Here is a 13,322-nt window from a genome sequence, read left to right as displayed (position 1 = left end):
TCATTTTGTGTGTATGTGTGATAATTATTTGTTGATATAACAGGTCATTTGCCCTGTAGAGTTTCCCACAGTCTAGATTTTTGCTGATTGCATCACCATGGTTCATATAAGATGAACCATCACATGGTTCCTCTGTCTCTCGTATTTCTGTAAATTGGTAGTTGGATCTTCAGGTTTGCAGATTCAGATAGGATTTTTTTTTTTTTTTGCAAGAATACATATTTACTGCAATCAGCTATCAGTTGGTATTTGGTTGTCTCTTTTTTGTAATGCAGTAAATATTGCTTAGTCATTAGGCAGTGGGGTAAGGTGAAATTTTAAAGATTGAGAACATTTTTCCCAAAAGGACTTAACAGTAGAGAAAAGATAATGGAAAAAGTAGAAAATTTCTAAGAAGCCACTTGTACCTAATCCACATCTTACTTCTTAAAGGTTATAGGAGTGTATTCTTGGGAAGTTTGTACCAATGGGATGAAAGCATGACTTAGCTCTCATGTTCCTCTCCTCAGGGAGAACTAGTGGTGAAAAACATGGACTGTGGAATCAAACTGGCTGCATTCAAATCCCAGCTTTATAACGTGTTAGCTGTCTAACCACAGGAAATTTATGCTTCAGTTTCCTCATCTATCTAAAGGAGGGTACCCACCATAAAATAATGTGAAGATTAGGTAAATTAATACATGTAAAGAAATTGAAACAGTGTCTGGTATATAGCAAATGCTATAAAAGTACTCAGTATCATCATTATTGTATTATTACCACTTCTACTACCATCATCATCATCATCAGTAATGTCTCTGTAAATATGGTAAAAGTGATGAAGTAGTGATTTTAAGCTGATCACATCCTCTGAGCCAGTTGGATTTTTTTTTTTAATATTTGTTTATTTGGCTGGGTTGGGTCTTTGTTGCAGCATGCAGCATATTCACTGCGGCATGTGGGATATTTTGTTGCGGCACTCGTGGTGCGCAGGCTCTTCGTAGTGGCACGCAGGCTTCTCTATAGTTGTGACATGCGGGTTTTCTCTTCTCTAGTTGTGGCGTGGGCTCCAGAGCACATAGGCTCTGTAGTTTGCAGAACGCAGGCTCTTTAGTAGAGGTGGGTGAGCTCAGTAGTTGTGGCGCGCAGGCTTAGTTGCCCCGCGACATGTAGGATCTTAGTTCCCCGACCAGGGATCGAACTCACGTCCCCTGCATTGGAAGGCAGATTCTTTACCACTGGACCACCAGGGAAGTCCCACCAGTCGTATTTTAAATTTGAATCAATTTTTACTCCTTTTTCTGCCACTGTCCCCACATACACTCAACCACCGATCTGTTCTAATTATTCTTTTTTATTATGACTCATACTCCTTTTCCATTCCATATCCACCAATGTAATGATTTTTGGCAATGATATCTCTCCCACCCATTCTGTCTTGTATGCTATTGCAAACAGCCCTTCCTCTGAAACACTGAATTGATAATGTTACTTCTCAGTCAAAAAAATCATGCATCTTTATTGTCTAAATAGAGTTCAGCTTCTCAGATTGCAATTTAATATCCTCTATAATCTGACCCAATCTACTTTTCCAGATTTATTTCCCAGCATTTTCCCTGACACAACTTCTCTCTCTCTCTCTCTTTTTACATTCAATAAAATTTATTAAATGTCTATCCTAGACTGGGTACTGTATACGTTTCTTGATAGTGGAGTCATTTTTTTTTTCCTCCAGTTTTATTGAGATATAATCAACATATAACATTGTATAAGTTTTAGATATACAACATAATGATATGTATATATTGTAAAATGATCACCAAAAAAAATTAACATCTATCACCTCACATAGTTACAGATTTTTCTTTCCGTTTTTATGAGAACTTCTGTGTTCTTCTTTCTTAGTCACTTTCCAATAAACAGTACAGTATCATTAACTATAATCACCCTGCTATACATTATATCCCCAGAACATATTTATCTTATAACTGCAAGTCTGTACCCGTCCATATCCACCCAGTTCTCCCACCCTTCCAGTCTCCACCTCTGGCAGCCACAAATCCGATCTCCATTTCTGTGAGTTTGGTTTTTTTAGATTCCACATGTAAGTTAGATCATACAGTATTTGTCTTTCTCTGATTTATTTCACTTAGCATACTGCCTTCAGGGTCCATCCATGTTGTCTGAAATGGCAGGATTGCCTTCTGTTTTATGGCTGAATGGTATTCCACTGGGTATATATATATATATATACACACACACATATATATATACACGTATATATATATATATATATACGTGTATATATATATATATACCACATATTCTTTATTCATTCATCCATCTGTGGACACTTAGATTGTGTCCATGTCTTGGCTACTGTAAATAATGATGCAATGAACTACTCTTTTTTTTACCTGAAATCCCTAAAACTATCATTTAAGTAAGATCTTCTCAGCCTTTTCTTTTTAATGTGCCTTGGTAAACTAAAATCAAGCTCATAGCAGTCATTTTGCATGTTTCCCCATCTCTGAAACGTGGATAGGGACTTCCCTGGTGGTGCAGTAGTTAAGACTCTGCGCTCTCAATGCAGAGGGCCCAGGTTTGATCCCTCATCCAGGAACTAGATCCCACATGCATGATGCAACTAAGAGTTCACATGCCACAACTAAGGAGCCAGTGAGCCGCAACTAAGGAGCCTGCCTGCTGCAACTAAGGAGCCTACGTGCCACAACTAAGAAGCTGGTGAGCCGCAAATAAGGAGCCCACCTGCCACAACTAAGACCCAACGCAGCCAAATAAATAAATATAAAATGTGAATATTGGAACTTACTTCACAAGCTTGTTGTAAGAGTAGGAAAATGTATGTAAAGACCATGGCACATAGTAAATGCTAACTTTTTACATTTATGAAGCACATGTAGGGAGAAGATGGTTAATACTTCCCGTAAATAGGGCTTTTTCTACTCCATATTGGCTAGGCTTGTGTCACCATCTCCCACTGTGTAGTGAATGTCCCTTATGACTCAAGTCCAATAGGAATAGAAAGCCTGTGAGAAGGGCCCTCTTGGTCTCAATTCCTCTTGGTCATTTGCTTACACATACAAAGTTGTTCTTTTTCATTCACAATGATGCTGTTGTGCAGTATTTGAAAAGCACTGATCCAGGAAAGTTGTTTTCATATTTTGGTGCATTAGGGTAAACTTCAGCAGGAGGAGTTCCAACTACCCATCTTCCCTTCAAGTACAGTAACTGCACTCTTACTCATATTGTATATTGGGTTTCTCTGTAAGATTTTGTTTCAAAAAAGTATTCCATTGTAAAAAGAAAGAAAAAAAAATCCTACCAAAGCCCAAATAAAGAACATACATGGATATTTTATTTGAACATGGATTATAGAAAAGTTTTTTTACAAACTATTAATGGAAATCTGTTGGACACATTTTCTTGTGGTAAATTTTCTTCAGAGGCATTTTAGTGAGAAAGTAGAATAAGAATTACTTATGAAAGTATTAAGATTTTGAAAGAATTGTTTTTGTTATTTATAAAATTATATTCTTTATTATTATACTACTTTTATTCTTTATTACAATTTAAAAACTCATTTTTCCTCCAATTTCTCCCAAGGGATAATGGGATTACAATGGGCAAAACACCTTGGGAATGCAGTCAAGGTTACAATTAATGATTTGAATGAAAACTCTGTGACGTTGATTCAGGAGAACTGCCATTTAAACAAACTGAAAGTGGTAGTGGACTGTAAGGAAAAGGAAGAGAGTGATGATATTCCTGAAGAAGGAGAGGAAAACTTTGGTAATATTAAGGTGACCAAAATGGATGCCAATGTACTGATGCATTTGAGATCTTTTGATTTCATGTAAGTGAAAAAAATTGTGTCACTTTCTAACTGACTTGGATTTGGCAGGAGACGGGGTAGGAAGGGGGCCATTAAAAATTAACATAGTTTGTCACTGTTTGTTTATTTAAATTAATAAAGTTTTTTGGCATTGGCCTAAGGAAAGCAGTAAGAACATTTTCTAGCATTTGAAATAAAATGCCTGGGCATGACAATTTCCTCTAAGCCTGATTTATTTTTACATGTGTAACCTATCATATGATCATTTTATTGCTTACTTTAAAAACATAATTATATATTTAAAATAGATTTATGAAGTCCTTTTGAATCCATGGAATTTTGTCATTAGAAATAATGACAATGGTATTATTTTGGATACTAGTATGATTTTAAATATGTCTGTATTCTTTGTGATTTTAGACACCTAGACCCTTTTGGAACATCTGTGAACTATCTTGATTCTGCATTCAGAAATATAAGAAACCTTGGCATAGTGTCAGTGACTTCTACAGATATCAGTTCTTTATATGCCAAGGCACAACATGTTGCCCGGCGTCACTACGGCTGTAACATTGTCCGAACTGAATATTACAAGGAGCTAGCAGCCAGAATTGTTGTAGCTGCAGTGGCAAGGTACCAAATGGCCAACAGTGTACCTTGTCTGGGTATATGATAAAACGAAATAATATTACAAGAAGTGTTTATTTCATTCTTCAAAATATGCACGAAATACAAATTCCGTATTCCATATATGTAATCTTGATTTGTTTGGTAATCTTAAGTTAGAATTTGATTTGAAAGCTTGTGCCTAAAATAGTTTACTCTTCAATTTAAAATGTTATTAAAATAATTAAAGTACTAAGAAAGGAAATATTGAAAGTTAATTTCAAATCAGTTTATTTCAACAATGTAGGGGACAGCACCATGAAAAGGGAAAGCAAAGCCTGTTTTTAGATTTAGAAACAATCATTTTTTGTCCATTTCATCTTTTATTTATGTAGTTTAAAAAAATGATGGCTTATAAACTTGATTCAAATCAATACATACAAAGTTTAAGTTAGTTTAGAACTGTAGAGGGAAAACTAAGTACATAAATGGTGTATCAAGTAGAATTTAATCCAAAAGTATATAAAAGTAATAATGGCAAGGACTTTGCTTATTCATTTTTCACTGACTGTTCAGTTCCTGCATGTAGTTAGTACTCAATAAACATATATTGTTTAGAGGAAGCTTTTATAGAAAAAAGTAGATAAAAAGAAAGAAGATGGTTGTGATGACAAGAAACAATGTGACACTGAAAACCAGAGAATATTGAGAAGATTTCATAAGGGAAAATGTGTAGTTACTAAAATCCTGCCAAGCATCCTATATATCCTGTGTTTCAATTTGTGTAGAAGTTATAGTAATGATCTTTTAAAATCACTGCTACTAAGAATTGAATTTTCCTTATTTTCCCATAACCCATCCATAGTTTAGTGTCCAAGTTAGTACTGTCAGTATAATGCCAAACAAAGGAAAATGATAAGCTCCCAAAATAACTTTAATAAATTTTTCCAGAGCTGCAGCCCGATGTAACAAAGGCATAGAAGTACTGTTTGCAGTGGCTCTGGAACATTTTGTATTGGTTGTTGTGAGAGTTTTGAGGGGGCCTACTTCTGCAGATGAAACAGCCAAGAAGATTCAGTACCTAATCCATTGTCAGTGGTGTGAAGAGAGAATTTTTCAGAAGGATGGTAATATGGTAGAAGGTAAATTCAAGTTTCTTTTGACTGTATATTTGGTTTAATTTATCTATAAGCCTCCAATGAATACGCCTTTATCACATCCCTAATTATACATATTGTTGTCCTTTGATTTTAAAGATTACAGTGCTAACTTTATTTCCTATACTGGATTTCCTTTCATCAACAGACAAGACATTCGTGTGAGTTCATTAAAATCATTTACTCATCATAATTTATGCTCTTTAGCCCTGCCCTCTGTTGAAACATCTAGAAATAACTTAGTTTCCAGTGTCACTAATTTTAGGAACATTAAGTCAGATTACCTCTTTATCTAGGATGTTTCAAATCATTAATTCTATAAAAATAATTTTCATGTTTCTGACTGAATATAAAAGCCATCAGTTATAAAATTCATTCAGTAAACATTTATTGAGCCTCTACTATATGCCAGGCCTGGGGAATCAAGGAAAAAGATGTGGCTTGTGCCCTCATCAAGCTGTTTCTATTTTGCTTTTCTGGGACATAGAGTTGCCCATTGTTTTCTGTTAGGTTCTTGGCATTTTTTAAATATGGATTTTTAAGAACTCCTTTATATACTAGAGTTTAACCCTTGTGATATGATACGATAGTTGCAGATATTTTTTCTCATTTTGTCACTTGTGTTTGCATCTTTTTTTTTTTTTTACCTTTTCATGCAGAAATTTTTCATTGTTGCTGTTGTTAAGTTAATCAAACTTTTAATGTACTCTGGATTTTGTCTGTAGTTGGAAAGAGCTTTCCTATCCTATATTATTCAAGGAAGGTTATGTTTCATTGAATAGTTCACGTCTTCACTGATTTGAGACTACCATATTTATCTTATACTAAAATCCCACATGTATTTGAGTTTGTTTCTGGATTTTCTATTCTTTTCCAGTGGTTGGATGTTCATACACCTCTATCCCACTGTTTTGATTACAGAAGACTTTTAGTGTTGTTTAATATCTGTTAAGACAGTCCCTTCTCATAGCTCTATTTTCAGTGTTCTGACATTGGATCCTTTGTTTTGGCTTAACAAAAAATAAATAAATAAACCAGTTGGTGGTTTATCTTGATCACATTAAGGAGGATAGAGATATTGTTACAGTTCTGAAGCTTCCTAAGAACCCAGTATGCTTTTCTTTTGTCCAAGAGTTAATACTTTTGCTACAGTGTTAATTGATAGTAGGAATGGAGGGCATCCTGTCATGTTCCTTGTTTTAGTTCCCTCTGGTGCTTTCTGATTCATACTTGAATCTGAGATACCTATCATTTATCATGTTGAGAAAGTAACCTTCATTTACAATTTTACTATGTTTTATCACGATGTTGAATTTTGTCACGTTTTTTCAGCATATGTGGAGGTGATTATATGGTATTTCTCCTTAGATCTATTAATTTGATTATAATAAAATTTTCCAATATCAAATCGTTCTGACTTTCTAGAATAAACTACTCTGTCAGGAAGTATTCTTTTATTATGGATTCTGTTTACTAACTTTTTAAAGGAGTTCTGTTTCAATATCATAAATAAGATGGTATATAGTTTTCCTTTTTAGAATAATTTTGGTTGGGCTTTAGAATTAGTTTAAATTCCCTTCAAAAAGAATTTGGAACTTTTACATTTTTTTCAATGCTTGGGAACAGTTTAGCTAGCATCAGAATTATTTGTTCACTAAAGGGTTAATAGTATTCACTCAGCTTTTCTAATTTATTTGCATAGAGTTGAGCCAAGTGTTGTCTAATGATTCTCATTTCTTTGGTTTCTATGGTTATATTCTCCTTATTTTTTTAAAGTTTTAGTATTTGTCCTTTCTGCCCTTTTCTCTTAACTATATTAGATACTGACTTATCTAGTCTGTTGTTTATTTTAATGTTTACTTTTGTAGTAGCAAATATGTGTATGTTTCTGTAATTTGGATTTATCGGTTTTAAGTAATATACTTTGGCTTTTTGCTAACATAAATGAGGTAATAGCCTGCCATTTTCCATTTTCCCTTCCTAATTTTTGTCCATTATACCATTTTTATGTTATATGTAACATTTATATTCTATTTTGCCAGTATAATCCACACATTAAATATATTCAGTGCTCATCATCAGTGTTCTTGCCATAATTTCTTGAATTATGTGTTGGTTGGCTAAATTTAACTTTCTGAGTTTAGTCAAGAGGGTCTGTAGGGGAAAAAATGGGGGAAAAAATACTCTGATTTCTTGCATGTTTAAAGCTCCCTGTTTATAGCTTTATACTTAAAAAGTTTAGAGTTTGAGTGCCTTGTCAAAATTCTTTTATTGTCTTCTATTACTAAATATTATTGTAACTTTTCCTTCTTTTATATGACATAATTATTTTGCCTGGCTTCCCAAAGGAATATTTACTTTTGAAATACTATGTTCTAACCTTAATTTTAGGATTTTTCCTAATCATGGCATCCCCTTTCATCATGTAGCTTCAAATATCCTTTCAAGAAAGCTTTCTTAAATATTTTTTAATTCTAAAATTTGTCTTACGTTGTACTATTATGCGTGTGCTCTCTTCAACCTGTCTTCTTTAACTATCATTTTATCTAAAAATATTCATATATATTTATAATTGTTGTATCATCTTTGGCTCTTTTGTCATTATGAAATGTCTGTCTTTATCCCTGATATTTATCTGAAAGCCTATAGTCTGATATTAATACAAATACCACTCTCATAGTTACTATTTGCATAATATATTTTTTATCCTTTTAGTTTTAATCTGTAAGTGTCTTATTAGATCTTGCTTTTTTTATCCAATCTGATTGTTTCTGCCTTTTGATGAGTGTTTAGACCATTCATATTGAATGTAGTTATTAAAATGTCTGGCTTTTCAGCACTTTTACTATTTGTTTTATATGTATCTCATGTCTTCTGTGTTCCTCCTTTGCTGCCTTCATAGTATTAAATATTTTTTTACTGTGTCATTTAAATTAATTCCTCTGTTGGTTTCTTAGCTATGTTTTTTCCAGTTATCTTCTTAATGGTTTCTCCAGGGATTATAATATATACCTTTAACTTATCTTGATCTACCTCAGGTTAATACTGACTTAAGACTGGCAAAATGTGGCAGCTTTGCTCTAATATAATTCTATTTTTCTCTCACCTCCTGTGCTATTTTTGTCATATGTTAATTACATCTACAGACCCAATCCAATAATATAGTATTATTTTTTAAATTTATGAGTTTAAAAGAAAATTAAGAAAAGAGACACACACACATCTTTCATTGTTACCCACATAATTACCTTTCCAGTACTCTTTATTCCTTCCTTTGGATTCAAATTACTCTGTAAAATTTCCTTTCAACCTGAAGAACCCCCTTTAGTATTTCTTATAGGGTGAGTCCGCTACAACAAATTCTCCTAGTTTTTGTTTACCTGAGAATGTCTTTATTTCACCTTCTTTTTTGAAGGATAGTTTTGCTGGATGTAGAATTATTGGTTGATAGTTCTTTTTTTTCCTCTCAGCACTTCAACTATGTCATTCCAGTGCCTTCTGGCCTCTATTATTTCTGATTAAAAGTCAGCCATTAATTGGGTTTTTTTTGTTTTTAATTAATTTATTTATTTATCTATGGCTGCACTGGGTCTTCGTTGCTGTGCGTGGGCTTTCTCTAGTTGCAGCGAGCGGGGTTTACTCTTCGTTGTAGTGCGCGGGCTTCTCATTGCGGTGGCTTCTCTTGTTGCGGAGCACGGGCTCTAGACACGTGGGCTTCAGTAGTTGTGGTACGTGGGCTTCAGTAGTTGTGACTCATGGGCTCTAGAGTGCAGGCTCAGTAGTTGTGGCGCACGGGCTTAGTTGTTCCGCGGCATGTGGGATCTTCCCAGACCAGGGCTCAAACCCATGTCCCCTGCTTTGGCAGGCGGATTCTTAACCACTGCACCACCAGGGAAGTCCCCATTAATTGTATTGTTGTTCCCTCATACTTGATAAGTTATTTTTCTCTTACTGCTTTCAAGATTTTCTGTGTAGCTTTCAGCAGTTTGATTATGATGTGTCTGAGTGAGTCTCTCTGTGTTTATCCTACTTGGAATTCAGAGCTTCTTAGGGCCCTAGATAATTGTTTTTTATCAAGTTTGGGGCACTATCTTGCTTCTCCAACCTAAACCTTTATCACTTCAAACTGAAGACAAGTATCTTCTGTAATTACTAATCATGGATTAGAGGAGTTATATAATCGTAAGCTGCTTCAAGTAGTTTCTAACCAATCCCTTTAACAGTTGTCCTAGAGCTACTCTAGTGCCATTCATCCTTGCTTTTTAGGTTCATATAGCCCCTAGGCTATTTCTGCCTTTAATAGCTATTCTCCCCAGTGTGGTTTTCTTCCAGTAGTATGATCTCACAGCTTGTAGGCTTTCAGAAAGCACTGAATGATTTGGGATGTGTGATGGCTCATCTTATTTTCCAGCACTATTTAGGAATTTTTCATAAAAATATATTTTCTATCATTTCTAGAGATTTGGAATAAGAAGAGGAGACAGGTTTAAATGCTCAGTCCACCATCCTAATCTTGGTTTCAATGCAACATAATCAGAGGAGTTACAGAATCCACTCTGGCTTTTTAAAATATAGATTTCATAAATATCTTTGATGAAACTTTGGAAAGTTTTGGTCCTCCTGGATAATTGGTTTACTGCCCTATGGTTTCTTTTCTGTTTTTTCCTAATTCAGTTTTCCTTTATGTAAGAAATAACAGACCTCTTCAGTGTTTAAAAGGGTATCAGTAATGTGAGTTTCCCTCAATAAAAAAGAATCTCAGTGTTTTTTACCTCATACCCCGGTGTTACTGACAGTGTTCCTGCCCTTAAAATTATGAATCAGTTCTTTCTTACATGGAGTTTATTATCCTTTCATATCTCACCATGTGTGTTTTACAGTATCGACAAGTAACTAAACTCAAATACACTCTGTTCAGATTTGATCCTGAATCCATAAAAACCTAACATCTTTCCCTCTCCATCAGAAGTGCTTCATGTTGCTGTATAATTTTGGACTGTTACTACAGTGGTTTTTCTTTTTTTTAATATTTTTTAATTGACATATAGTTGATTTACAGTGTTATGTTTATTTTTGCTGTACAGCGAAGTGACTCAGTTATACACACATATACATTCTTTTTTATATTCTTTTCCATTATGGTTTATCCCACGGGATTGGATATAGTTCCCTGTGCTATACAGTAGGACCTTGTTGTTTATCCATCCTAAATGTAATAGTTTGCAACTACTAACGCCAAACTCCCAATCCATCCCTCCCCCTCCCCCTAATTAAACATTTTAAAGGATTTTTTACTTAATAAATTGCTATAAAGCAATATGATTTGTTGTCTGCATTTTGTTTGTAATCATACAGGACTTGCAGAGTGTAAATGATTATGTCTTTCAAAAAAGTCAGGTCACTTAGAATTTTTTATGTTTATCAATTTGTAATACATAATTTAAAAAGTCAAATAGTTCCATAAGTCTTATTAATAAAATAATGATATCTGCCCCACTCCCTAAAGTCAACAGCTAAAACCTCATAGCTGTTTCTTCTAATATTTAAAGTCTTTAATGTTTAGTGTCTTCCCTATTTCTAAGTAGCATGCTTATACTGCCTGTAACTTCCTTTCATGGAAGAAGAGTATTCAGCATCTCAAGCCAGCCCAGTCACATGCATGTAGTTCTCCTCTCCAGTGTTGGCTTAATCAATATTCAGTGTTTATATTTTTATAAATATAAAAATATTGTTCACAAGTCATATTGGTTATGTATTACTGTGTAACAAATTACTCCAAAACTTAGTGGCTTGAAACAACTTTTTATTATCTCATAGTTTCTCTGAGTCAAGAATCTGGGTATGGTTCAGTTGGGTCCAGTAGCTGAGGGTCTCTCACAAGGACACAGTCAAGGTGTTGGCCAGGGCTGCAATCATCAAGGCCTGACTGAGGAAGGATCTGCTTACAAGCTCATTCACATGGTTACTGCTTGTCATGCAGTCCTCTTCATACTCACAGCATAGCAGCTCACTTCGTTGGAAGGATTAAGCAAGAACCAGAGAGAGAAAGGAAAAGAAGGAAAGAGAAAAAGAGAGAATATTGCCATATTCTAGTCACTAGAAATGAGTCTCTAGATCCAGTGATCTCACATTCAAGAGGAAGGGATTATAGAAGGGTATGAATGCCAGAGACAGGAATCATTGCTGCCTATCTATCTTAGAAAGCTGCTACAACACAGATGAACCAGTTAATATGCTGTAATAACATTTCTTTTTTTATACAACTCTTTGCTTACTCTGGAATTAATTACTATGTATTTGTCACCTTTTGTGTATATATACTTTTCATAATCCATAATCCAATTTCAGTGTTCCTGTGATTTTGGTTAAGAACATCAAGTAATCTTTGGGTTTCATTTCATTCCCCTGGAGACAGTCCTCCTGCTCTAGTTTGGGTTGTTTTCTAGGTCTTCTGAGAGCTGTTGCCCTAGGGCTTCCTTTTAGACCATCATACTGGAAATTTTCTTTGGCTTTCTCCTTCTGAAGAATTTCCTATATCTTAAATCTTATGTATTTTCCACTTTTCCTTCTTTACTTTCGCCTTTTGAAACTACACTTTTTCCCATAGCTTCCTGAGAAGGATTGCATGGCCAAGTATAGAAGCCTAGGTTGGAAATCATTTTTCCTCAGAATGTTTAAGATATTATTCCATTGTCTCTTAGCCTCCAATACTGACAAGTCTGCTATTGTTCTTATATATATGGTCCTTTGTGTTTTTGTCTCTGAGTGCTCCTAAAATATCTCTTCTTAACCCAGTATTCTAAAATAACTTCATTTTGTGTGTGAATTCATCTTTTTAAATTCAATGTGCTGGACAATCTGTGAGCCCTTAAACTTGAGTTCTTCAGTTCTGGTAAATTTTTTTCTATTATTTCTTTGATAATTTTCTTCTCTCAAAATATCTCTTCTGTCTTCCTGGAACTCATTTTAGTTATATGATGGATTTTCTAGATTAATTCTCTAATTTTTTTGTATCTCTACTATTAATTTATTTGGCATTTAGTTCTACTTTATAGATTTCCTTGAGTTTTATTTTCCAACTTTCCTGCTTAAATTTGTCATACTTGGTTTATTTCCAAGAGTTATTTCATATTTTTTCATTGCCCCCTTTTTAGTAGTATCCTATTCTTGTTTCAGAGATGTAAAATCTAATCTTACCTCTCTAAGACTATTGATTATAGTTGGGTATATTTTATATTTTAGGGAAGGATAGGATTTTTGTTTTGCTTATTTTTGTATTGTTGCCATTATTTTGTTTTAGTTCTCTTTCCTATTTCTCTCTTGTAATTTTGTTCTCTGTTGTAGTATATCTCAAATGTCCAGTGGTCTTTAGTTTTCCATGCTGAAAAGTTATGTGGAAGTACTTGCGGCAGGGCTTATAAACAGATAGACTTTACTGTAATGAGAACGCAGTCTGCCTTTTCACTACAAGAACCCCCAAATGCCAGTCAGTCAGTCAGTCAGTGTGTGTGTGTCTGTGTGTGTCTCTCTTTTCTCTTGGATTGGTAAGTATTTCTACAGAGGAATCTTGCAGTCTTCTATCAGCTTTCTAGGAACCATGTTGAAGAAGGAGACTGAAAGGTCTTAACATTTGTACAGACTTTTACTTAGTCCCTTTTCATATGTCTCCTCACTCTTAACTGTGACTAATGTCCCTGGTCCCAGATTCTCTGCGGTTGAGCCTC

General features: G+C 34.4%; 1 protein-coding gene across 5 annotated transcripts in view; it reads left to right on the top strand.

Annotated features, from left to right (window-relative positions):
- TRMT1L (tRNA methyltransferase 1 like) overlaps nucleotides 1–13,322 on the top strand; it is a 35,233-nt gene that overhangs the window by 14,223 nt on the left and 7,688 nt on the right. For 4 of the 5 annotated variants that reach the window (XM_060035301.1, XM_060035296.1, XM_060035290.1 and 1 more), the window contains 3 exons: nucleotides 3,607–3,856; nucleotides 4,256–4,468; nucleotides 5,393–5,583. In XM_060035301.1, the coding sequence (XP_059891284.1) occupies nucleotides 3,607–3,856; nucleotides 4,256–4,468; nucleotides 5,393–5,583 (654 nt within the window). Of the gene's footprint in view, nucleotides 1–3,606; nucleotides 3,857–4,255; nucleotides 4,469–5,392; nucleotides 5,584–5,697; nucleotides 5,760–13,322 lie in introns of all 5 variants that reach the window. The other variant, XM_060035313.1, reaches the window with a different exon arrangement.

Source organism: Delphinus delphis, chromosome 1, assembly GCF_949987515.2.
Source record: "Delphinus delphis chromosome 1, mDelDel1.2, whole genome shotgun sequence".
NCBI classification, from domain to species: Eukaryota; Metazoa; Chordata; class Mammalia; order Artiodactyla; family Delphinidae; genus Delphinus; species Delphinus delphis.
Note: the sequence above shows the minus strand (reverse complement) of the source record. Positions and strands in the feature narration are given on the sequence as shown.